Source organism: Balaenoptera borealis (assembly GCF_965194805.1).
Source record: "Balaenoptera borealis genome assembly, chromosome: 2".
NCBI classification, from domain to species: Eukaryota; Metazoa; Chordata; class Mammalia; order Artiodactyla; family Balaenopteridae; genus Balaenoptera; species Balaenoptera borealis.
Genome location: NC_138867.1, coordinates 179,356,903 through 179,382,853, shown reverse-complemented (window position 1 = coordinate 179,382,853; position 25,951 = coordinate 179,356,903). Strand labels below are relative to the sequence as shown.

Below are 25,951 nucleotides of genomic sequence, written 5' to 3'. Positions count from 1 at the left end.
CGCGGCGGGGGCGGGACTTCCGTCTGGCGCCGCCTGCGAAGGGCTCGGCTGCAGGCAGAGACGCGGGTGGCCATCGATGGCCGCGGAGGGGGCAGGCTGGGGCCTGGCCCACGGAGGCCGATGGAAGGCGGTGGCCGAAGAGCCATGCCCCTTGTCGAGGGCATGCTGTGGGTCTCGCGCCTGTCTGTCTCGCCGCCGCCGCGGCCGCCGTCACCACCCTGCGAGGTAGGAATGGTAAGCGCGCCAGGGCTGTGGGGACAGGACCCGGGTTCGAATCCCGGCCCCGACGTTTCTGCACTACGTGTCGTTGGGCATGGGCTGACGTCACCTCGCCAGGCCTCAGTTTCCTTATCAGGTGTAGTGAGGAGGTGGGGCCTGGGACGTGATCAGTATTCCATCAGTGTTGATTATTAGAGCTAGCGGGTTTCCAGAGGCTCTGCCTAACATCCATTCATTAAAATTTAATTGAGCGCCTACTATGTGCTAGTCACTGTATGGACAGTGGACAAAAATACCTGCCTCTATTTGGCTGACATTCTAGACTGGCACTGTCATGACAAATGTAAGCGAACCACAAATGTTACCCACATGCATAATTTAAAATTTCTCGTAGCCATACTAAAGGAAAAAAAAAAAAAAAGAGAGAGAAACAGGTGATGTTAATTTTAATCATGTGTTTTATTTAACCCAATTTATGTCCAAAATGTTATTTCAGCGTGTAACCAATATAAAAAGGTATGAGATCTTTTTACATTCTCTTTTCTTTTCATGCCTTTGAAATCTGGTATGTCTTTTACACTCACAGCCCATCTGAAGTTAGACTGGCTGCGTTTCAAGGGCTCAGCAGCCACAACTGATAGCGGCTACCGCATCGGACCATGCAGAGCTAGATGGGGAGGCAGGAAAGAAATCAAATGGATTCCACACCAAGTGGTGAAAAGTGGTAAGACTGAAAAGTAAATTGGACATAGGGCAAGGGTGGGGGGCATGGAGGTTGCACTTTGAAAGAGGGCTGTCAGGAAGGTTGAGAAGATAGGATTTGCAGAAGGACCCCAAGGAGTCAAGAACACTGAACCAGTAATTATGCCATTTATTGTTTTGTGCAGTGTTTGTCCAATAGAACTCTCTGTGATGATGGGCATGTTTTTTTGTTTGTTTTTTTGTTTTTTGTTTTGTTTTATCAGCACTGCCTAATTTAATAGCCACTAGCTCCATGTGGCTTTTGGGCCCTTGACATGTGGCTGGTGGCACTGAAGAAGTGAGTTTTTAATGTACTTAACTTTTACTTAATTTAAATTTGGTCACCTAGAGCTCGTGGCTCCCAGGGTGGATGGCATAGATTTAGTAGAATGCCGACGAGTCCAGTGCTCTGAGTTGAGCTTGTGCTGTGTGCTAAATGCTTTATGTGGGACCTGTGGAGTCCTTACAATAGCTCTGTGAGGGGGCAGCTATAGTCACTGTCACCATGATGAATAATGTAGTCTTTCATTCATTCATCTGTGCTTTATCCTTGCTATCATTAATAAGACTTTATTTCTTAGAAGAATTTCAGATTTGCAGAAATATTGCATAGAAGATACAGGGTTGCCATTTTCCCCATACCCAGTTTCCCCTATTTGTAACATCTTTCATTAGTATGATACATTTGTTACACTTAATGAACCAATAGCGATACATTATTGTCAACCACAGTTCATGTTTGTTTAGATTTCCTTTGTTTTTACCTAATGTCCTTTTTCTCTTCCAGAATCTCATCTAGGATACCACATTACATTTAGTTGTCGTCTCTCTCTAAAAAGAGATATAATTGACATACAACATTGCATTAGTTTTATGTATACAACATAATGATTTGATACATGTATATATTGCAAAATGATCACAATAAGTTTGGTTAATGATTAACCTCCATCACCACACATAGTTACAATTTTTTTTTCCCTTGTGATGAGAACTTTTTAAGATCTATTCTTGGGACTTCCCTGGAGGTCCAGTGGTTAAGAATCCGGGCTTCCACTGCAGGGGGCATGGGTTTGATCCCTGGTCGGGGAACTAAAACCCCACATACCGCATGGTGCGGCCAAAAAAAAAAAAAATCCCTTTTTTTTTAAAAAAAAATATTTATTTTTCTGGCTGCACTGGGTCTGAGTTTCGGCACGTGGGATCTTCGTTGCAGCTTGCAGCATGCGGGATCTAGTTCCCTGACCAGGGATTGAACCCGGACCGCCTGCATTGGGAGTGCGGAGTCTTAACTGCTGGACCACCAGGGAAGTCCCAAAATCTGTTCTCTTAGTTGTCCTGTCTCTTTAAGCTCCTCTTGGCTTTGGCAGGTTCTCCAACTTTCCTTGTTTTTGATGGTCTTGATGGTTCTGAGAAGGGCTGGTCAAATATTTGGTAGGATGTCCCTATATTGGCATTTGTCTGGTATTTTTCTCATGGTAATACTGGGATGATGGGTTTGGGGGAGGAAGACCAAAGAGGTAAAGTGCCATCCTTCTTACATCATATCAAGGATACATACTATCAACTTTATTTATGCATGTTGATATTGGCTTTCATCACCTGGCAGAGTTAGTATTTGTCAGGTTTCTCCACTATAAAGTCACTTTTCCCCCCTTTCCTTTGGAAGGTAGTCACTACGTGCAGCCCACACGGAGAGTGGAGATGTCTGTTCCCCTCCTCAAGGGTGGATATCTACTTAAGTTATGTGGAATTCTTCTGCATGAAAGACTTAGCTCTTCTTCCCCCCATTTATTAGTTTAATCAATCTTTTTTTTTTTTTTTTTTTTCTTTTGCCGCGCTGCGCAACTTGTGGGATCCTAGTTCCCCAACCAGGGAACGAATTCCAGCCCTTGGCAGTAAAAGCACTGAGTGCCGAGTCCTAACCACCGGACTTCCAAGGAAGTCCCCAGGTTATCCTTGTTTTCTCTCTAAGCACATGCTCTGAGGGTCCGTGAGATCAGGAGACAGAACGATGACTCAGCTTGGGTTCCTGCTCTTGAGCACATCACTGCTGCAAGGGAGAAGAGGACATGTAGACACATAAACCCAGTTAGTGTGACGAGGGCCAGGCACAGAGCACCACCTCTCATGAGGGCAGCGTCTGGGCCAGAGGACAGCAGGAGCAAGGGTCTACCAGCCAGAGGATGTGGGAAGTGGGGCTTCCAGATAGAGGGACCAGCCAGAGCAGAGGCACAGCTTTTGTTCCCGAGCGTGGTTCGGGAGCAGGGAGCGGTGGGACACGCCAAGTGCAGGTTATGAGGAAGGACGACGGTGAGATGGGACTGGAGAGGTGTCTGTCTCCAGCTGCAAAGGGCCCTAGAGAGTCAGGCATGGAAGGTGGGATTTTATCCATCAGACCAGGAGCCGGCAGACTACAGCCCGATTCCACCCACGCCTTTTTTTTTGTACAGCCTGTGAGCTACAAACGATTTTTACATTTTTTTTAATTATTATTTTTTTAATAAATGTGTTTATTTTATTTATTTATTTTTGGCTGCGTTGGGTCTTTGTTGCCGCACCCAGGCTTTCTCTAGATGCGGAGAGCAGGGGCTACTCTTTGTTGTGGTGGGCGTGTTTCTCATTGCGGTGGCTTCTCTTGTTGCAGAGCACGGGCTCTAGGCGTGCGGGCTTCAGTAGTTGTGGCATGAGGGCTCAGTAGTTGTGGCTCGCAGGCTCTAGACCACAGGCTCAGTAGTTGTGGTGCAGGGGCTTAGTTGCTCTGCGGCATATGGGATCTTCCCTGACCAGGTATCAAACCCGTGTCCCCTGCATTGGCAGGCAGATTCTTAACCACTGTGCCACCCGGGAAGTCCCTACATTTTTAAATGGCTGGAAAAAACCAAAAGAAGAATAGCATTTTGTGACATGGGAAAATTACATGAAGTGCAGTTTCAGCATCCATCAAGTTTGATGGTAACACGGCTGCACCTGTCGTCCACGTGTTGCTGGTGGCTGCTTTCAGGCCACAGGAGCAGAGGTGGACTTGCTCAGGCAGGGCCCGCTTTCTGGCCACGTAAACGATGCAGTGACACAGGGCCCTGCACTTCTACTGTCACTGTTCTGAAATTCTTAATCTATGAATGAGGAGCCCCATGTCTCTATCTTGCACCAGGCTCTATAAATTGTGTAGCCAATCTTGGCAACAGAGATCAGATGGCCCACAAAGCCTAAAATATTTACCCTGGGGCCCTTTTCAGAAAAAGTAGGTTGGTCTTGCTGTGGTGGGCAGAATAACCGCCCCACAAGCGGTCCATGTCCTGGTCTCCTGGACCTGTGAAGATGTTCCCTGACCTGGCAAGAGGGACTTTGCAGATGGGATTAAGGATCTGGAGATGGGCAGGTGACCCTGGATTATCTGTATGAGACCAGTGTCATCACAAGGGTCCTTATCAGAGGGAGGCAGGAGGGGCAGAGAAGGAGATGCAACAGTACTATAAGCAGTGATGCCATTGACGTCTTTGAAGATGGAGGAAGTGGCCATGAGCCAAGGAATGCAGACAGCCTCTAGAGGCCAGGAAAGGCAGGGAAACAGATTCTCTCCTAGCACCTCCAGAAGGACCGCAGACCCGCCAGTACCTTGATTTTAGCCTGGTAAGACTTAACTTTGGACTTCTGACCTCCAGGACTGTAAGATAATAAATGTGTCTTGTTTTAAGCCACCAAGGTTGTGGTCATTTACTGTAGCAGCCACAGGACCCTGATATTCCTGCCATAGGCAGTGGGCACCTAAAAGAATTTGTCTTTCAGCCAAAGAGAATTTTAAATGAGACACTTAACATGATTCTTTGCTTATTTGTTAGAAGGAAGGGACCCAGAGGCAAGCGGGGTGTACACTCTTCAAAAGAGGAAGGCTGTCAAGAAAACCCCTCGGGAGAGCTGTCAAAGCAGGCATGGGGCGGGATATGGAGAGGAGGAGGATTCCAGATGTCTTAGAGGTGGGATCTCTGGGACTTAGTGACAGTCACGTGTGGAGAAGGTGGTGGCCCGAGTCATCAGGCACAGCGATGGGGAAGCCATGACATCTGGACCACTTACAGGGCTCCAAATGTGTGTGGGGAGGTATCTTGGGGACATAAGAAATGGGTTTAGGGAACTTCCTGGCGGTCCACTGGTTAGGACTCAGCGCTTCTACTGCAGGGGGCACAGTTTCAATCCCTGGTGGGGGAGCTGAGATCCCGCAGGCTGCACAGCACGGCCAAAAACAATAGGTTTAAATGTCAGGGGTGCTGTTCACTGGTCAGCCCCCAAACAGAGCCAAGGCATTGAAGCAGAGCACCCATCCTGAGGACAGAATCCGGGCAGCCTGGTCGAGCCCAAAGAACCTTCCGGCACTTGAGCTCTTTGGGGCCCGACTTCAACCTGATTCCATCGCAAGTGCTGAATAGGTGAGTTATTTAGAAAACCAGAAAGCTGTATTGACTTTTCCCTGGACGGTTGAGTTTATTTTTGGGTGGGCAACCCTTTGGAGCTCATGGGCCTGATTACTTCAGTGTTGGAAGAGTGGGTAGCCACGGGCGCTGGCTCCTTCCGGGTGTGGGTCCCCCGTGCTTCCTACCTGTACACATTTCTCATCCGAAGAGCCTGGCCCTGGAGCGGGCACAGAAACACAGGGCTTTCGTCCAGGAACTGCTGTGCTGATAACCTCCCCGAGCCTCCGTGTGCTTATTGGTAAAAAACAGGGGGCACCAGGGACACACGTAGAGCAGGCCCCAAGCAGAGCAGATGATGCCTAGGACAACCGTTGTGGCGCAGGCCCATAAAGGAAATTCTGTGCTTAGTGCCCGGGAGAGCAGGAAGGGCTCCCCAGCTCATCTGAGAAGCGAGGTCCCCAAATGCCCCAGCATGAGATCACATGGGTCACTGGCCTGAGTGAGCGTGGCAAATGTTGGTTTCCAGAATTACCTTTCTGGATCTGACCCATGCCCCTTCCACTCGGGTGACCTTCCGGCAAGAACAGCAGTGGCATTTTATCTCCCACTGGGTCAAAGGTTAGAACAGGCCCAACAGCTTTGATTCTGAGGGTCACTGTGTTATTGACGATGATCACTTTCACTTCCACCATTACGTCACCCTCCTCATTTCTGCCAGTGACCAGGTAGTAACCGCTGTGTCACTTTTTTTTTTTTTTTCCATTTTTAAGATTTCTGGGTTTTTTAAAAAAAATCCAACTGTTCTTTTTCATGCCATACAGGTTCTCCTTCTTGCTGTCTCTAAATGTTTTACATGTCTCTGCTGGGCTTTTTGCAGTGCTTCTTAAAAAAAAAAAAAAAAAAAAAATTAAGCAGAAATTCAGTGGTTTCTAGTATATTCACACTATCTCATTCCAGCACATTTTCATCACTCCAAGAAGGAACCCCATGCCCATTAGCAGCCCTTCCCCTAGCCCCTGGCAACCATTAATCTACTTTCTGACTCCATGGATTTTCCTGTTCTGATCACTTCACGTAAATGGAATCATACAATATGTGGCCTATTGTGCCTGGCTTCTTTCCCTGAGCATCATGTCTTCAAAGTTCGTCTGTGCTGTAGTGTGATTTAGTACCTCATTCATTTTTAGGACTGTGTAGTATTCCACTGTGTGGATGGACCACATTTTGTTGATCCATTCATCCATCAACGGACGTTTGCTGGGCTGTTTCCACCTTTTGGCTTTAGTGAATCATGCTGCTGTGAACGTTTCTGGACAAGTGTTTGTATGAACATATGTTTTCATTTCTCTTGGGTGGATACCTAGGAGTGGAGTGGCTGGATGACAAAATAACTTTAACTTTTTGAGGAACTGCCAGGCTGTTTTCCCAAAGCTTTTCTTTGTAAATGAGATGGAGGCTGCATGCCTCTCAGTCGTTGGCTCAACTGGCTGTGCCCATTCTCCAGCCCTGTTCCTCGTCCAGCCTCCCATGGGAAGCAGGCCAGGGGCCCGTGGATTTGCCAGGGTGCCTCCCACCTGTCCTGATATGATGGAGCAAGTGCAACCAGGTGTGGGTGTTCCCATTACGGGCCTCTGCCCCACCCTGGCAACTCCCACATTCCATGTAGCAGGAAACCCTCAAACCACCCAGCTCCCCAGACGAAAGGTCCAAAAGCACAGCCGGTGGCATGTCTCGGAGTGCTCCACGCGTGCTAACCTCTGATCGTGCATAGTTACGAGCAAGTTGCGCCAAAGGAAAAGCCAGGTGTGTTATCAGCTATTAAAAGCTCACGCAAATTGATAAGAACCCAAGGAGCAAAGATCAGAAACAGACATTTCACGGGGGGGAGAGAGAGTCAACAAACCTCAGAGTGGCCCTCGGGTGCGGGCTGGTTAAGAAGATCATTCCAGGGCTGCCGGGACCCCCGGACACTGGCTTTCCTCAGGGTGGTGGCCGTGATAATCAGAAAATTCCAAAACCTTTGGAAGATACTTACCCAGCATCTTACGGGGGTCATAGTCTCATAGTCTCACCCTTTGGTTAAACCACTGAAAAGTGTCCTGAGCCCCCCAGTGGAAGGGCTATTCTTACAGCCTTTAATGAGTAGGGATTGAACCCAGGCCACGGCAGTGAAAGCCCAGATTCCTAACCACTAGGCTACCGCGGAACTCCTTTCAATGAGTAAAAGGTTGGCAGTGATCTAGACGCCCAGCGACGCAGCTGGCTTGGGGAATTGCGCATCCTCTAGAAATGATGGGCAGGAGCCCCGCGACCACGTGGAGTAAGAGTGCCTCTCAGGCGTGGGCTGAGCACTGTGGGGGCGCAGTTTAATCCTCACCATAAGCCTGTGAGTTGGGTACTGTTGGGTGGGCAGGGGGAAGGACTGAGCAGGACGCAGATAACTCGGGGGTGGGCGTGGGAGCTGGGGAGAGGGGAGGGGCCAGGGGGATGGTTTTCATGGACCACTCTGGGGAAGGAGAACCCAGCTGGGGTGGAGGGTCTTGGGTTCGTGGTAGCGTCTGTGGGGTGTTATTTCCACTCCTCCATCCAGCCAGGGTCCAGCGGCTTAAGATGCTCGAGGGTGGAGGGAAGTGGGCATCCTCAGTGGTGCAGTTAAAGTGATGGCTTCAGGTTCACACGGGAGAAGGAGGAAACCGAGGCCATGGAGGGAGGGTCCATCTTCATCTTTGTTCCCCCACACACATCCCTAGGCACCCAATGGGCTGCCGCCTTCCTCAGGTGCCTCCTGGGTGTGTGAGGTCACTAGGGCTGCCAAAAGAAAGCACAGGCTGGGGGCTTAAGCAACAGAAACACATTTCCTCACAGTTCTGGAGGCGAGAAGTCCAGGGTCAAGGTTGGTTTCGTTCTGAAGCCTTTCTCCTTGGCTTGCAGACGGCCGTCTTCTCCCTGTGTCCTCACGTGGTCTTCCCTCTGTGCGTCTGTCTGTGTCCTAATTTCCCCGTTTTATAAGGACACCAGTCATATTGGATTAGGGCCCACCCTGTCCTCATTTTTAACTCCAAGACCTCTTTAAAGACCCTAAATGCAAAGACAGTCATATTCTGACGTCCTGGGGGCTAAAGCTTCAACATATGAATTTGGGGGAGGGGGACACAATCCAGCTCATAACACTGGGGGAGCATGTAATTCTGCCACAGCCCACTGGGTGTGGGCGGGGGAGCTCAGGTGACCCTCGTCACACACAGGCACCGCCCAGTCTTCCATAGGTCAAGGGGATTCTGGGGTTTGGGTACCGCATTCTCTGGTGGATGGAGCAGCCCTGGGGCTCCAGTGGGTGGACGGAGAGCCACACCTCAGGGGCTCTGACACAGCCAGGGGCCACATGGAAATGCCCAGAGGCTGGCCACAGCAGGGGCAGGAGACAGTGGTGGTGGGAGAGGTGGGCCGTCACCCCAGACCAGCCCTCCCCTCCAGGAGCAGGGGTTTTCCTGGGCTCACCCCAGGGAAGTCCCACCGAATACATGCTCGCCTCCCCCTTTTCCCAGGACCACTGCGCAGTTGCGCAGGGGCTTTCTCTAGCCGGGGCTTTCTCTACTCAGATCACTGCAGCCCTCCTTCCTCCCACCCCGCCCCTTCTTCCCACCCCCTCGTCCCTTCCCCCAGAAATGCAGTCACTCTGCTCCCATGCCACCTTGGGAGATGGGGCGCCGTCACAGGGTTTGGCTCTCGGTTCAGCGGTCAGCAGAGTGAGAGCCCTGCCCTCCCCAGCCTCTGCGGGCTCTTTGAGGGAACTGCTGGCCTTATCACCCCCAGCGGCCAGCACGGAGCCTGGCACCCAGTAGGTGTCAAAGGTCTGCGGACCTAATGAACCAGAAGCCAACTTGCTCTCAAGGGCCAACGGCAGTAAGACACCAGCCCGGTTTCACCATGTCGCGGCAGAGCCCACCCCGCTCTGTCCCCCCCACCCCATCAGGGCTCCCCTCCTCAGCGGGTGAGATGGGCACCCACTCCCGCCCAGACCCAAGGAAGACCCGTCAGACTCAAGGGGCCCGTATTTGAGGGACGTCACCGACCTGAGCCCTGTAGGGTGGCGGCAACAAGGAGCTGGAGGGGGGAACCCCCGCCCCAACTCACCCCTCCTCCTGTCACGAGCCCTGTCACCTGCTGTCTAGTGTCCCTTGGGTGAACTAGATTGTTCCCCGTCCAATGACGGATGCAGTGTCCTTAGCACACCGTCTGACTCCCTTCCCTTCCTGGTGCTGCAGAGACCCAGAGGTCAGAGTAGGTCAGGCCTGGGGTGGGGATGCGGAGCGGGGGCAGGGAGAAAGCACTACTCCTCAGCTCTGTCTCCCTCCCAGGGCCTCACATTCCAGAGGTAGGAGCCTTCAGCCCACACACAGCCTTCCGTTCTGGGGTGGGCCAAGGGTCAGGAGGAAGTAGAAACAGCTTTTCCCCAGAAAGGTGGGGTAGGGGTAGACGGGCCACAGGTTGCTGAGCAGAAACCCTCCATGCGGAGAGAAGGGGAGAAGCCCCTCTGGGTTCTGAGAGACAGGGCCAGAAAGTCGCCGCAGTAGGGCTTCCCGCTGATGTTAGGGCCAGAGGATTCTTCCTGGTGGAGACAGAACCCCGTGCATTGCAGGATGTGTAGCAGTGTCTCTGGCCCCCCACCTCCCCACCCCAACTGTGACAACCAAATATCTCTCCAGACTTGGGCAGCTGTCCCCTCGACCAGGTTCCTGTGCTGATGTTAAGGGCCCTCAGGTCACATCCAGGTCAGGTGTTCAGGGAGCCTCCCGTTTTATGTGCCCTGTTCCCTCTACCTGGAACTCTCTGCCCCCATCCCCCTCCCTACCTGCCATCTTCCAGAACTGAGTCTACACATCACTTGCCCCCAGGAGTGTTCCCCACCCCCCTTAGGAGGTTGAACCCCATGGGTGCTGTGGTAGGCCAAATAATGCCCTTCCCGCAAGATGTCTGCGTCCTGACCCCCAGAACCTGGGAATATGTGACCTTACACAGCAAAAGGGACTTTGCAGGTGTGATTAAGTTAATCACGCCTGGAGATGGGAGATGATCCTGGATTATCCAGCGGCCCCAGCGTCAATCATGGTGGTCCTTATGACAGGGAGGCAGGAGGGTCTGGGTCTGAGAAGGAGATGTGATAACAGAAGCAGAGGTCAGAGAGAGATTTGAAGATGCTATACTGCTGGCTTTGAAGATGGAGGAAGCGGCCAGGAGCCAAGGCTTGCAGGCGGCTGCTGGAAACTGGAAAAGGCAAGGAAGCCCATTCTCCCCTAGAGCCTCCAGAAGGAACCAGCCCTGCCGACACCTTGATTTTAGGACTTCAGCCCTCCGTGACTGTAAGAGAATACCAGGAGTCAGGGCTTGGGTGGACCAGACCTTCTCAGGCTTAGAACACTGAGATGGAGAAACAGACAAAATGATCACTTTTTCTGCCCAAATTAAAAAAAAAAAAAAAAAGTTATGCACGTAAAGACCAAAAAGCCCTAATCCTTGCTTCACGTAGTTGACTTTGAAAGGCTTCCCACATTCTCCAACATGTCCTGGACCAATTCTTTTCCCCTCCTCCCTGAGAGAAAACATCTCATTTTTATAGCCATACGTCTTGACTTGGCAGAAGTTCACAGCCAAACAGACATATAGTCTACGAGGCATCTCAAACTCTTTCATCAACAGCTAAAATACCAAAGCAGGGTTTGTGCAGCCTCAGCCCTCCCAAAAAAGAACCAGGGACAGAACCTTGGGAAAATGCTCTTGTCACAGAGATGACGGACACAAAATGGGTTGTACATAAAATTCATCGGTACAGGACCTGGCAGTGGATATAGAATTCATCAGCACAGGACTTGACACGCAGCAGGCAGATTTACAGTTGTGGTTGCAGTATTCACTATTAACAGCTGAGGGGTCACGGCCAAACAGCGTGGCACTTAAAACACACATACGCACTCAGCAACACGGCACGTGAGACAGAAGTGACACTTGGGTCCCCCGATTTCTCACTAGAGCAGTTGTTCTCAGCAGGGGGCAGGGGAGACAGGGACTTTTGTCTAGGGGCATTTTGGGTTGTCACAACCAGGAAACAATGCTTAGCGGCATCTAGTGGGTGGTGGCCAGGGATGCTGTTCAATATCCTATAGTGCACAGGGCGGCCCTTGACAGCACAACACAAAACATAACACAAAAGTATCCAGACCCACAGGTCAGTAGCACTGGTGGTTCTAGGCTTCCATTTTCTTGGCTATTGAGGGTCCCGTGCAATTCCATATGAATTTTAGGATCTGCTTTTCCATTTTTGTGAAAAACCAAAGTAGTCATTGATATTCTCAGGGATTGCATTGAATCTCCTTCTATTCCTAGTTTGTTGAATTTTTTTTTTTATCATAAAAGGGTGTTAGATTTTGTCAAATACTTTTTCTACAACAATTGAGAGGATCATTTTCCCTTCATTTTATTAATGTGGTGTATTAATTGATGGATTTTCATTTATTGAACCACCCTTGCGTTCCTGTGATAAATCTACTTAGTCAAGTGTATAATCCTTTTAATATTCTCCTGGATTTGGTTTGCTAGTATTTTGTTGAGGATTTTTGCATCTATGTTCATTAGGGTTATTGGTCTGTAGTTTTCTTGTGATGACTTTGTCTGGCTTTCGTGTTAGGGTAATGCTGACCTCAGAGAATGAATGAGTTAGGAAATGTTCCCTCCTCTTTCTCCTGGGAAGAGTTTGAGAAGGATTAGTGTTAATTCTTCTTTAAATGTTTGGTAGAATGAACCAGTGAAGCCATCTGGTCCTGGACTTTTCTTTGTTGGGAGGTTTTTGATTACTGACTCAATCTTCTTACTTGTTATAGGTCTTTTCAGATTTTCTATTTCTTCTTGAGTCCGTTTTGGTAGTTTGTTTTTAGCAGTTTGCCAGTTTCACTGAGGCTATCTAATTTGTTGGTGTACAGTTGTTCATAGTATTCTCTTATAATCCTTTTTTATTTATTTCTAAAGCTCAGTAGTTATGTCCCCACTTTTGACTTTATTTGGTTTTTTTTTTCTCTCTTCTGGGTCCCTGTTTTGCATCATGTTAGCATTCCTCACATGCTATTGCAACCCCTTTGTTAGAAAAACAAAAATGAAAACTCTCCACGACAGTAGGCACCAGTCTGTCTTGTCACCGCTCTAACTACCCAACCTGGCACATAGTAGACCTCGGTAAATATTTCCTGAGTTACTTCTTGCTAAGGTAGGGCATGAGAAGCACTGGGAAAGAGGCTTCCCCACAGCCCTCCTGGGAAGACAGCCTGGCGACTGTTGAGTCTTCTTGTGCCTGAGCTCATGCCCCTCCAGTGCATCTTCCACATGACCTTGGCAGAGCTGTGACACAGGCCTGACCACAACCCTCCCTCTGGCTAAATCCCTCAGTAGCACCCCAGCGCCCTCTGGATGAAGGTGGCCCTTCTTAGCTCAGCACGTGAGGCCCTGAATAGCCTGTCCCCTCCCACCTCATCTTCCACTATCCAACCCCCGCACCTCCGGTCCCCAGCCATCCTGGACTTGGCAGGGTCTCTCTGGTGTCCTGCACCATCTGGCCTCTAACACCTGCTTGTCTTCAGGTCTCCATTCAAGTTATTCCCTCTGGAGACCTGATAGGGTGCCCTCTGAACCCCTACAGCCTGCCTGTGAATGTTCCTCTAGAATGCTGACCATGTAGCCTTGCAGCAGCCCACGAACATCTCCTCCACCAGCTGTGAGCCCCGCGTGGGGAGTGATGCATCTGTTACCTGCCCTCTGTCTCCAACTCTCTGCATATCACTGGACACCTGTTTTATTTATTTTTATTTATTTTAGTTTTTGGCTGTGCCGCACAGCATGTGGGATCTTAGTTCCCAATCAGGGATCGAACCCATGCCCCCTGCATTGGAAGCGCAGCGTCTTAACCACTGGACCGCCAGGGAAGTCCCCCTTGACACCTGTTTTAAACTGTAGGTTTTATAATTATTCAGGTATGGTGAGGCCAACAGATCAGAAGGCGATTGCCACTGAAAAGGCACTTTGTTACTCACAGAGCCCAGGAAGAGGGGGCACACACTGTGCCGTGCAGGGCCACACAGGGAAGCACCAGGGCCAGTCAGGAGGCAGAGGGAGCGAGGGGGAAATGTGGGCAAGAGGCTTTATTGTGATTTCTGTGGGAAGGATTGAGTGAGGCAGGGTAAGCAGGCTTAGGACTGGCTGGTTTGAATAATTCCAGCAGGCTCTGGGGTACAGAGACTGTCCCTAGTTGTCTGGCACCTGGCCCTGGGGTGATCAGGGCTGGAGGATAGTGGCCCTGAGTGTGAGAGCCTGATAGACGAGGGGGTTAGGGTATGGGCTCTGGATTGTCTGGTTTGCATATGAAAGGTGCCCTTATTAGGAAGTCATTTACTATCTTTTGGAATCTGCTAGCCCTGGGAGGGGTAGTACTTCCACGATCAGCAAGGCCCCGGCTGTCAAAACATCAGAATAAAAAACACATGCTGGGAGCACAGAGGATTTTTCAAGCAGTGAAATACTCTGTATGGCACAATAATGGTGGGTACATGTCATTATACATTTGTCCAAACCCATAGAATATACAACAGCAGGAGTGAACCCAAATGCAGACTATGGGCTTTGGATGATAATGATGTGTCAGTTCATTAATGGTAACAAACATACCTATGAGATGCGGCATGTCGATAATGGGGAAGGCAATGCATGTGTGGGAGCAGGGGGTATATGGTAAATCTCTGCACCTTCCCCTCAATTTTGCTGGGAAAATTAAACTGCTTTAAACAAAAGTGTCTTAATAAAAAATAAAAGGAAATGAAGCTAGAGGTAGAAGATATATTAAGTTCAAGCACTGTAGTAACCACTCTACTCAATCCCAGCTCTACAACTTACTCGTTCTGTGCTGTTTCCTTATCTGTTAAAAGTGATAAGAGTACCTTGCTCATAGGAACGTCAAGGTTTAAATGAATTAATGTTTCATTTATAGTAGAATCCAACATATGCAAGCCTTACATGCACTGGCTATTTCTCCCAAAATATTACTGTTAGATGGTGTCCCACTTTGGTTACAGAAATAAATGTCTTGGGGGAGAAAGATGATACTTATAAGGTAAACTCTAAGCACATCAACACAAAAATAGGTTACTTTTTCCTCTTACAGATCATTTTTTTGATCACTTAACATTATATAAAGTTCTAGTAACAAGTTTCCTGCCATCTTTTGTAAAGAGAGAAAGAGGAGACAAGTTGTATGAGGGGGAGCTTACATTCTATACCACTCTACTGGTAGAAGAGACAGGCTTAGGCTCTTATGGAAGACCACAGAACCATTAGCAAAACAGTCACGTGTTCATGTATCATATACAATAACTTAGGTTTGTATCAACTAGTGTTTTTCCTGAACCAACGTAACTAAAATTTTAAATGTAGAAATTTAATGTACCCAACTGTACAAACTGCCAGAAACTATAAACTACTTTTCATTTTTAACATTTTGAAATCCTCATTCTCCTACAAACACAAAATGAAGCCAACAAGGAGAACAAATTCTTCATCATTTAAATTTGTGAAACAGATCACATGCTTTGTGGGCATAACCAAAGGTAAAACCTTCAGTAGCTTACATTTTGTTCATGACGAGGCCAGTGTGTAAACACTACCTAAAAACATAGTAAATTTTCCCAAGAGTAATAATAAATATTAAACTAAAAAGAGTTAACAAGCATTCAACAATTCTCAAACAGATACTCATCAAAATGAGGTAAGTCTAACGTGTCATCTGCTAAAGAATTTAACGCTAAAGTAGAAAAAAACTCATCAAAAATATCAGTCTTCATAACAGCACCACTTCTATAGTGATTTGAATTAGTAGCTGAGTTACTAAGGTTTGAGGGTGGCAGTCCTGGGGGAGAATACTTTGCTAGGGACTCAGTACAGCAAAAAATGATTTGTCAAATTTACTCCCAAACCTCCCCCTCCCTTTTTTTCTGATTGCAAAAGTAACGCATGTTTATTGTAAGGAAAAACTAGGAAAACACAGGAAAACACCAAGAATATTTCGGAGCATTCATCTTAACACTTAGTGGTAATAACTACTGCAAACATTTTCATATTTTTATGCATTTAGACTTTAAGAAATAAATATGAGATTCTGTTGTACCTATTTGTTAATGATCTGTGTTAATGTTTAATGAGCATTTTTCCATCTTAGTTTTTGACAACTTTTGGATAGCTATATAATGTTACATTGTGTGTATTACCATTGTTTCACCAATTTATACTTTGAGGTGATTTGTATCGTTTTGGTATTGTTAATTATCCCTATTGATAAAAATTTTCACAGAAAAATAAATAAATAAAAGGAAAAAGAAACAATGTAAAATTTCGAATTGACTGTTACCTGTGGCTGGAAATGCATTCTCCAGTAATATAGACACCAGCCACATGTGGCTATTTAGCACTTGAAATGTACTGGAAATGTACAGTAAGCCATGTTTTGAAGACTTAAAAGGGAAAATATCTCATAAATCATTTTGATTTGATTATATGTTAAAATGATATTATCTTGGATAGGGTTAAATAAAATACATCATTGGAAAAAAAAAAAAGACACACTTAATACAGCACCCAAGCAGTATATGTGGAATGGAGTCAGACCTGGACTTGGAATCTGACCCCCTGCTTACTTGGTCAGGTAACTTAACCTCTCTGGACCTCAGCTGATTGTTTCTTTCCCTGTCAAGTGGGGATAAATATTAATCCCATAGGGTTTGCTGTCACCTCAAGTCACTCTCTTTAGAGGAGCCCAACCCATCCCCAGCGTCTCCCTGTCACGCCTTGCTTCGCTATTTGCTACCTGTCTGTTCTGCACTGCTTACCCTGGTACCCAGCCCAGTGCCTGGCATACAGCAGGCATGCGCTACATGTCTGTTGAAAGAATGAGATAACAAATGGCCCCAAACAGGTGTCTGGTGAGGATCAGTGACATCACCGTCAACTTCCATGCCTGGGACCCATCTCCTTGCTCACTGCGGTCACCCCAGGACTTAGCACATGGCTGGTATGTTAAGAGGTGCCCAGAAAACCTGTGTGGAGGCTGTGAGTGGAGCTCAGTAGCTTCAAAGAGGGACTCACAACCCTATGGGACCCTCTCCTCAGGGCTCACCACCTTCGCTCCCCATGTCACCCTCGCCCCTGCCCCAGCCCCAGCTGGCTCAGCCCCCACGTGTCCAGTAGGAGCAGGAGAAGCACAAGGGCCGAGGCCAAGGCCACGACCAGTGCTGGTAGCCCAAGTTCCCCACCCAGGTCCCCTGGAACCCAGAGGCAGCTGGTCAGTCTGGGGAGGGAAGCCCCTCAAGGCCGGCCTTTCAGGAGGCAGCAGGGCCATCCACATCGGGAACACAGTGAAATGGGTCCCACAGGGCCAGTCTAGAAACCAAGTCCCTGAAAGTCAGGCCAGAGGCTTGCAAGGCATCCTTAAAAAAAAACCCCACCAGTTTTCCCTCCTTCCTCCAGTTGCCTGGTAACCACTCTGCATCAGGACCAGAGTGAAAGGCAGCTGGGTACAACAGGAGTCCAGGCATGGCAGACAGGGCACCCAGGGTCTGGTATGCTCCCCATGAGATGCACGACTATGTGGAGTTGTTGGGGGGTGGGTTCCCAGCTGCTTCTCTCAGAGGCCACCCGAGCTGGGCCCTGAAGGCACCGTAGGTTCAGGAGGGTGGTAGGCAGCACTGGGGTGGGGGGGTGGGGGTCTGATGCAAAAGCAACTGCAGGAGGACCCCTACTTCAGCTGGTGGTGCTTCCTCAGCATCCTTTCTGATGAGCTCTGCTCAATGGCCTTCCCCCATTAGGGGGCTGTCCCCCTTTCCTTCACAATATTTAAGAAATAAAAGTCGGATTTTCCTGGCCAAGAATAAAAAGTTAGAAGGGGGAATGACTTGGCCTCTCTATGTTTTTTCATTTTGGATGTGCCGCACGGCATGTGGGATCTTAGTTCCCTGACCAGGAATCGAACCCGCAACCCCTGCATTGGAAGTGTGGAGTCTTAACCACTGGACCGCCAGGGAAGTCCGACTTGGCCTCTCTGACCCTCGGTCTCCTTCTCTGTAAAAGTGGGTCAACGGTTGAGCACCTGGGAAGTTCCTCCAGCAGAGAAATGAGAGGGAGCCGGTATTCAGTCCTCCCCAGAGGAGCTCACTCCAAAGGCAGTGGTTGGAATTTCCCCTCACCAAGCCCACTGGCTGCCCCACTCTGCAGTACAGCCATCTGTGTGCACCCACTAGAGGCGCCCCGAGCTGAGCTGTGCCCTTGCCCACCCCTCCCCCACCCCGGGGGCACTGCAGCCTGCCCTGCAGTCCTTGGGGTGTGGTCAGCCCCTGCGTCTGGCTCAGCTGCAGGCTGGAGGCCACGCACAACGGCCCCATGCTCTGAGCTGGTGACCGGGAGGAAGCGTCTGTCCTCTGTGCCCGGTTCACACGTGCGGAGAAGAGAGTCCCCTTGCTGGAAGCAGTTTACCCTTAATGCCTCCAGCAGCTGTAGGAATGGAGGCTTCCCCTCTCCCAATTTAGCCCTGACCGTGAAGCAACTGCGGTCCTCCGAACTCTGGGTTTCAACCCAGAGCCTTTAGTCCCTAAGCATCCCGTCCACTGCCGGGACACCTGGGTTCTGAGCCGGGTCCAAGAGCGCACAATCCCTGTCTGCCCCGCGCGCGTGCTGGTTCCTCTCACCCCTTCCTCCCCGTTAAGTCTGCCGGTGGGACAAACTGTGAGGTGCAGGGAGGTGGGCTCGCTCACGGGGGTCCTCAGCCAAGGTTTCGTAACGCCACGTCTTGGCCGCTGACCGCTGGCGGGGCAGGCAGGGACAGTGGGCCGCAGCTGGGAGGCTGGCCCCGGCCCGCCACGCCGCGTCCCCACGCCCTCAGCCACGCGGAGCCGCGTCCTGGCCCAGCCTCACCCACCCCGGGAGCAGCCACTGCCACCGGCACAAGACCGCTAGCCTGGCCGCCGAGTCTCCGCGGCTCTGGAGGGGCGGGGCGGGGCCGTAAGCCCCGGCCTGGCCTAAGCCCCACAGAGAAAGCCCCGCCCCGGCGCCCAGTGCCTTTCATCAGGCCCCGCCCCCTGTGCTAAGCCCCACCCACCCGGCCAGACCCCAGGGAGTGGGTGGCGTGCCCCAGCCCCTGACAGGGCCTCCTGGTGGAGCGCGAGAGATGAGAAAGCGGTACAGAGTGTCATAAATACTCAGGGTGGTCCATAGCTAAGGATGCGGACAATAAAAGGTTAAAAGCAATCAGCTGCGAGCTCTCTGCAGAACCCCCTTCCCCTTCCCCGACGCTCCCCACCCCGCCACCCAGATCCCCACACCCCTGTTCCGGGTGGGCCGCGCTAACCCAGGAGAAAAAGGAACTACTTCCAGATGGGTTTTGCTTTGCTTCCTGCCTGCGTGGTTACCTGGGGCTCCCGCTTTTCTTCCAAAACCGAAGCATTGCTTTATTGTTGTGGTCGTTAGTAACAGTTTTATTGAGATTATTCTCAATGTAATATTAGGGAAAATTCATGTTCCATACATTGCACTGATAAAAGAAATTTTTACATATTGAGATATAGGGAAGCCATTCTGGCTTATACATGAGTTAACTTGCATTTTATGCTAACTAAAATAGCCTGTTTGTGGCCTATCAAACATACACTGCAGTCTGCTTTAATTATTAAAGAAAAGGGCACATTGACCAGAAGTAAAGAATGTCCATGTTAAAAATAAAGATTAAAACCCCTCTTCCTGGGATGCCACGGCTGGTCCTCCTTTGATGATAAGACTCCCTTCCAGGTGCCAAGGTCATACTGACTTGCTGTGTACATGCTGGTCTGTTTTTCTGAAACCTTGAAGAAATGTCTCCCCAACTTGTTTAATATTCTTTGTTCTGACAAGATATAAAGCTGCCCTGAAAACCCTGCTTCTCCGGAGCAGTTTCTCAGAGTAATCTGGGAAGCGGGTTTCTGGTCTAGTCCTCAGTTTGGCTCAAATAAAACTCCTTTCTATTCTTTTCTTTTTTTTTTTAATTAATTAATTTGTTTTTTGTTGGGTCTTCGTTGCTCCGCGCGGGCTTTCTCTAGTTGCGGCGAGCGGGGGCTACTCTTCATTGTGGTGCACGGGCTTCTCATTGTGGTGGCTTCTCTTGCTGCAGAGCACGGGCTCTAGGGCGCGCAGGCCTCAGTAGTTGTGGCTCGCGGACTCTAGAGAGCAGTAGTTGTGGTGCGTGGGCTCAGCTGCTCCGCGGCATGTGGGATCTTCCCAGACCAGGGATTGAACCCGTGTCCCCTGCATTGGCAGGTGGACTCTTAACCACTGCGCCACCAGGGAAGTCCCCAAACTCCTTTCTAATCTTAATATTATCTTCACCGACATCACCCATTGAAAGTGTACCATTCCGTGGTGTTTACTATATTCTCAGAGTCCCTTGACCATCACCACCATCTAATTTCAGAGCAAAAAGAAACCCATACCTTCCCTTTCGCCCTCACCCCCTCCCCCATTCTCCCCTCCTCCCAGCCCATGGCAACAACTGATTTTACTTTCTATTTCTATGGGTTTGCCTGTTCTCAAAAACAGGGCTTTTCTGTGACACGATAAGTCATCCCATTGTGTGGAAGGAGAGAAAAATGCGGTGAAGTCCGGGCCCCATGGCAACAGGCGGCTTGGGAGTGGGGAGCAAAGGCGGAGGCTGTCCCCCCGCTCTAGGCTGCCTGGGTCCTGCCCCTGGGAAGCCAGTATCCACCTAGAGGTGCAGCAAGAGAGGGGCCAGGACGAGGAGGAGAAAGGACCCTTCAGGGAGAAAGCTGGCTGAGGGGCCTGGGATAGGGGGCACGTGAGCCTTCAAGGGGGCTGGTTGAGGTCAAGGCTGCGTCTGTCCACCTGCACCCGTCCACCTCTCATCACTGAAGGAGCCAAATCCCTGTCCGTCCCCCCCGTCCGAGTACTTAGTTGAAGGCGTCATTGTTTCCTGCCCAGCTCTTTGATTTGGGTCCTTTTGCCCCCTCGCACCCAACTTCCAACAGGTGCATCCTGACATTGGAGAGAGGAGCTAGAAAGAAATGGGGAGAACAGAGGAGAGCAGGGCGGGAGGGAGAAGCCAGGGGGTGGAGTGGGAGAGGAGGTGGGGAGGGAGCGGCAGGGCGGGGCTCCATCTATAAAGGGTGAAGCCTGCTGGCCTGGCAGGCAGGAGAGCTTGGGTCCACTTCAGCAGGTACCGGCTCCAGGGACCCCACTGGCTTTGGTGAGTCCTCCCCGCCCCGACCAGCAGCAGGTCCCTCCAGCACACTTGTCCCCATCCTATGCCACCCGCCTCCCTTGCAGAGGGCCCTGGCTTGAGATGGGGGTGCTCCCATGCCTGCCACTGCCCATGTTGGGTCCTCATCAACCACCTACCCCCCCTTCCTAGTTAACCCTCAAGGCGCCGGAGGAGGAGGACCAGCCTGCACTATGAATCCGTGGCTCCTGGTCTGCCTGGTGGCCTGCTTCGTGGGTGCCTGGGCTCCCACTGTCCACGCTCAAGGTACTGTCTCAGACAATACCTACCCTCCCCCTTGGAGTGCCCCTCTCCCCATCCTTCTCGTGCCTCCCCTAGCATGTGCCTGTCTCCTCCTCCAGAAGCCTCCCCCATCCCATCACCATTGAATTCATTCTCGGGTGGCCAGCTCCCCCCAGCAGGCATGCGAAAACTCCCAGCATTTGTGCAGCTCCTTAGGGGTGCATGGTCCTCAGCCCCTCCTTTCAGAGCCCCTGGGTGGCTCCTCCACAGTCCATGACCCAAGGCCTCCCTCTGGACTCCAGCCAGCCCAGGGACTGTGCGGAGCGGGGCCACTTACCCCTAGGGACACACTGCAGTGACCTGAACCTGCAGAGCCAGGGGTAGGGGTTGAGATCAGAACCTGGGAGACCAACAAACATGGGTCTCCATCTCAGCTTCCCCTACTCCGGCTATCTGTGCGGTCCGGCTGAGAGTTGCTACTCAGCGTTTATGAGCCCCAGTTTCCTCATCGGCAAAGTGGGGCTCCAAACTCCTGTTGCAGAGACAGGACATGAGGATCCGATGGGCTGATTCCTGCAAAACTCTTGGCCCAGTGCCTGGCAGCAACATTGATAACCATTACTGTTATCAATGGGGAATTCCTCTCCTCCTCTCCCTAGCGTAGGCATTTGAGGATATTGGTGACCAAAGGTTATTCTGGATGCCCCCAGTGTCCCCCAGCTCTGCTGCTGTGTTCTGCATCCCGGTGGGCCCGAGGAGGCAGCTGAGCCCCAGTAGCCGGCCAAGCAGGGCCCCTGGCCAGGTGGAAGCCCCATGGCCCCACCCACCTGCCCCTCATTAGGTCTGAGAGGCCCTAGCCCTGCCCCCAGCAGACCTTACCCTTTGCCCAGGAGGGGGCTGGGCTTCGTTCCCATTGTCCTGCTATTAGAGGCCCATTTCAGGCGCCAGGCCCAGCCTGTGCCCTTTGATCCTGAGGTCAGCGGGGCCCCCAGCCCCGGGGACCTGCCTGCCTGGCACTGCAACACAGGGTCCATCTGACTCCACTGCCCCTTGCTCTCGGGGTCAAGGTGGGGGATGGAGGGAGCCTCCAAGCCCTCCCCACGGCCCTCCCAGAACTGAGATGTGGCCCCTGGAGGCACGGGTGGGCAGAGGGACGGATCCCAGAGGACCCTGAAGGCCCAGCACCGTCTCCACATTAATTCATCCTCTGCTCATTCCACCTGCTCATTTTTCCAGAACCTTCTGGCACCAGCACCTCCTCCTCCTCCAACCACGCCCCCCTCCCCTTCTCAGGGCGCTGCAGCCCCTCCTTGCCCTCCGACCCAGAGCAGGAATGGAAATGGCCTTGGTCCCCCATTTATTTCGTGGTCCTGGGCCCTACCCAGCGGGGGCCTGCGGGGCCCTCTCCAACTCCCGCTTCCTGTCCCCTTATCAAGGACCAAAGGTGAGCCGAACGGCCTCCTTACCGTCTGGGCTGTCCCCGGGCCTCCGCAGGGCGTGGGACGGTTGTGGCGTGCGTGCGGGCTCGCGGGTGCCCAAGGCTGTGGGCGTTCCTGAAGAGCGCATGCGCAGCCGCACACGCACGCGTAGAGACGCGAGCCTGTGGGCGGCCGTGTGGTCGCAGGTGCTTTTGAGGACTGCTGCCTGGCCTACCACGGCCCAGCAAGACGGTCCATGCTCCGGTACGCCCAGAGTTACCATCGCCAGGACGTGAGCGGGAGCTGCAACCTGCCTGCGGTGATGTGAGTGGGACCATGGGGGAGGGGGTGGGGACTCTCACGCAACTTTGCTCCCCGCTTACACCCCCATCCCTGCAGATTCTTCTTCCCCCACAAAAACAAGATGGTGTGTGGGAAGCCAGGGAGCAGGTGGGTGCAGATTGGGATGAAGATCCTGGATGCTCGGAGGAAGACCCAGTTAAAGCCCCACCACGGCACCCGGAGAAACTTCCAAGGTGGGTGAGACCCCAGCCCAAAATCTAAGGTGCCCACCCTCCCTGCTGCGGGCCCCTGAGCTTCTCAACCCCCAAAGGAGGGGATGGCAGGCCAGCATCTGACAGCTGCCTGCACCCCCAAGAAGAGTCAGTGGCTTGTGAGTGGGAGGCTGAGTGAACGTGCAGCTCTTTTAGTCAAGACACCTGCAATTGCTAGAGATGGAAAATACAGGCAAATGGGAAACTCATTGGCTCAAATAACCACCCAACGGGCGGCATCAGGCTGGGCTGGATCCAGGTGTTCCAAAGGTATTGGTGGAGCTCTTATCTATTTCTCTTGCCTTCTCTCTGACAGTCCCTCATTCTGGGGTGAGGAAGTTGAGCTCTGGAACCTCCACGCTACCATTGTCGAAGTTTAGTAGTCCCACCAGAAGCAGCAAGAGGAAAACCTCCCTCCTGACAACAGCTAATCCAGGTCAGGACGCTTGAGCATGTGACCATTCCTCCCCTCATCACTGCTGAGGAATGAGGGCTCCTGATCAGTCCAGACTGGGTCAGAGGACTCACCTCCAGGACCACGGAGGGCTGGCTCTGTGGTCAGCCCCACAGATTCACACGGGAGGGTCCTAGAGGACTGTTCATTACCCTGCTCCGGCCCAGGGGGCTCCGGCAAGTGCTGAAATGAAACGCCAAGTGTGTGGACCGAAAACTTCAGGGCCCCCGACTCCACTCCAGCCCCCCTCCCGTCCCTCCTGCAGGACCATGAGCCCGCACTTCTCTAGGATCAGCCAGCATGAGATGGGCTGGACCTCTGTATGCCACAGTTATCACCCTGCAGCCTCGACTGCCCCAGCCGCTCTGTGCTTCAGGGCAAATCTCAATCCCCGCACCTGAGGCTGCATCAGTTCCCTCCCTGTCACCCTGCTACCTCCTGCTCCTCAGATAGCTGGAACAAGGGAGCTCTGTTATTTCAAGCCCCGTGCCTGCTCCAGGCACCAGAGTCATACCTGCCTGGGCAACGATTCTTGGAAAGAACCATCACTATAGTTGCCTACCTGTAGGGACACACCTGCCTGTGTCCCTCTGGGTCTTTGCAAAGCTTCAGTTCTCTCCCAGGATGTGCTTCTCTGTAACTTTTAAATAAACCATTGGTGGGACGTCATTCCTGTCTCTGTCACCTTTCATTGTGGGGTGCGAGTCCCCAGCCTGTGTTGAAACCCACGTGATCCCCTCCCACCCCAGGATCTGTGCTCTCAGCCTGGGGTGCTGAGCACTGGGGCCTGGGGCCAGGGTGCAGACTCAAAGGAACTTCCAGGCCCCACTACACTGTGCGGGTACCCAGAGCAGATGCCATAAACTTTCTGAGCCTCGGTCTCCCCGCTGTAAAGCAGAGATGATAACACTGCCTGCCTCATACAAGTTTGTGGGGACTAAATACACTGCCGTTTGTGACATACAGCACACGCACAAGCTACATGTTAACACAGTGAGTATCCCATCCACTGAGCTCAGCCATCAAATTCAATCGATCCAGTCCAACCTGGAGCCAGGACGCTGGCATGGCTGCCCACCTTTGAATCTGGTTCTTCTACCTGTAATCTGGTGTCACCTCGGCCAAGTCACTTAACCTCTCTGAGCCTCAGTTTTCCTATCTGTAAAATGGGGATGAGAATAACAGTATCGATTCCATGGGGTCATAGTGATGATGTAATAGGGAAGAACTTTTTATATTCTATTACGTTAATCACTAAAGGGATGTTGCCTATAAGCTTAAATTATACATAATGGCCCATCTTGGGCCAGGAACCCTGCTTCCCAGGTAATGAGCACTAAGCTAAAATACCTTTGTTTAGCTCACAGGAAACATCCAGGCCAGGCCCACCTGTGAATGTCTGCAGGAAGGAAGAAATGAACACATCCCCTCCAGAAGCTGATCAGAACAAGGAAATTGGTTTGACTTTACTCCCTCCCCTTTTTGTATAAAAGAAGCCTGAATGCTAACTCAGGCAAGATGGTTCTTTGGGGCACGAGTCCAGCACCTTCTCGGTTTGCTGGCTTTCCGAATAAAGTCGCTATTCCTTGTCCCAACAACTCGTCTCTCGATTTACTGGCCTGTCGTGTGGCGAGTGGTATGAGCTTGGACTCAGTCACAAGGACTGAATGCGTCAGTAATTGTACAGTACTTAGAATGGTGCCTGGTACATAGTATGGGGTCAGGGATCATGAGCCATTATTATCAGTAATGGTGAACCCACAAGGGATCCAACGGTTGCCACTTGCAGCCTGGCTTCATGCCAAACTCCCAGGTCTGAAGTTGGCAGAACCTACCTGCACCCTGGGATGGTGTCCCCCACCCCCAGGTGCAGGATGGTCTTCACCCACCTCTCCCGTACACACTTTCTCTTCGGAACCCTAGGCAGAAGTACATCCTTTCCAAAGCTGCTGCCCTCCTGGGGCCTCCTGCTCCCCCGCCACGTGAGCCTTGCCCGGCCCTGCCAAGGGCAGCGTCTACTTACTGCCAGAACTTGCCAAGGGACGGACTTAACCCAAAATAACTTTATTGTTGTCTCTACTTCTGATAGAAAAGCATCCTCAGAACCCTAGCCCAGCTCCCCGTGGGGACGAACATGGCTGCGTGTCAGCGACTCTGGCTGGGGCCCCGTGGGCCCTTCTGCTGGGAGGGACGAGCCCTAGGCCCACCCTAGCCAGCTGTTCCCATGTCCCGCCAACCCCCAGGGCTGAGCGCCCATGCAGTGCAGAAGTTTAAGCCTGAGACTGACCAGATACAGTGAAACCCAGGGCCCTCCTTGACCCTGGCCATTGAAGTGGAGGGGGCAGGCCACAGCAGCTGCCAGCTGTCTCTAGAAAACACCGAATGGTGGGGTCCCTCGGATAGAGGCTGGGCTAGCTTGAGGTCATAGGATAGCATTTCGCTCTTCCTGAGTTTTGGGGTTCCACCTGGTCGGCCACTGCCGCCAGGGATTGATCCCTCCCAGCTCTAGAATCTCCCGCCTCTGGAGAGGAGGACCACATAGGGACCCTGGGGCCCATCGACGCCAGGGCTTGTCAAGGGTCTCTTGG

The 25,951-nt window shown here is 51.5% G+C and overlaps 1 protein-coding gene across 6 annotated transcripts; it reads left to right on the top strand.

Annotated features, from left to right (window-relative positions):
• The first annotated feature begins 37 nt into the window (after positions 1 to 37).
• Positions 38 to 25,767, top strand: CCL25 (C-C motif chemokine ligand 25). 6 transcript variants are annotated; one of them, XM_082382013.1, is made up of 7 exons: positions 38 to 225; positions 806 to 943; positions 20,848 to 20,961; positions 22,562 to 22,679; positions 22,755 to 22,891; positions 23,226 to 23,345; positions 24,724 to 25,767. In XM_082382013.1, exons 3-7 carry the CDS (start codon positions 20,889 to 20,891, stop codon positions 24,756 to 24,758), a joined length of 483 nt encoding a protein of 160 aa, XP_082238139.1. In that variant the 5' UTR covers positions 38 to 225; positions 806 to 943; positions 20,848 to 20,888; the 3' UTR covers positions 24,759 to 25,767. The 6 variants fall into 6 exon arrangements, with proteins under 6 accessions (XP_082238139.1, XP_082238136.1, XP_082238138.1 ...); XM_082382010.1 differs by having other exon boundaries at positions 806 to 5,387; XM_082382012.1 differs by having other exon boundaries at positions 38 to 234.
• Positions 25,768 to 25,951: the final 184 nt, after the last annotated feature.

Bases quoted from the DNA above. Each gene is read 5' to 3' on its own strand.
- CCL25 (XM_082382008.1), top strand. From the start codon at position 769: ATGCCTTTGAAATCTGGTATGTCTTTTACACTCACAGCCCATCTGAAG. The intron at 944-20,847 runs GTAAGACTGAAA...CCCCCTTCCTAG, and splicing joins ACACCAAGTGGTGAAAAGTG to TTAACCCTCAAGGCGCCGGA. The intron at 23,346-24,723 runs GTCAGGACGCTT...ACCTTTGTTTAG, and splicing joins CCTGACAACAGCTAATCCAG to CTCACAGGAAACATCCAGGC.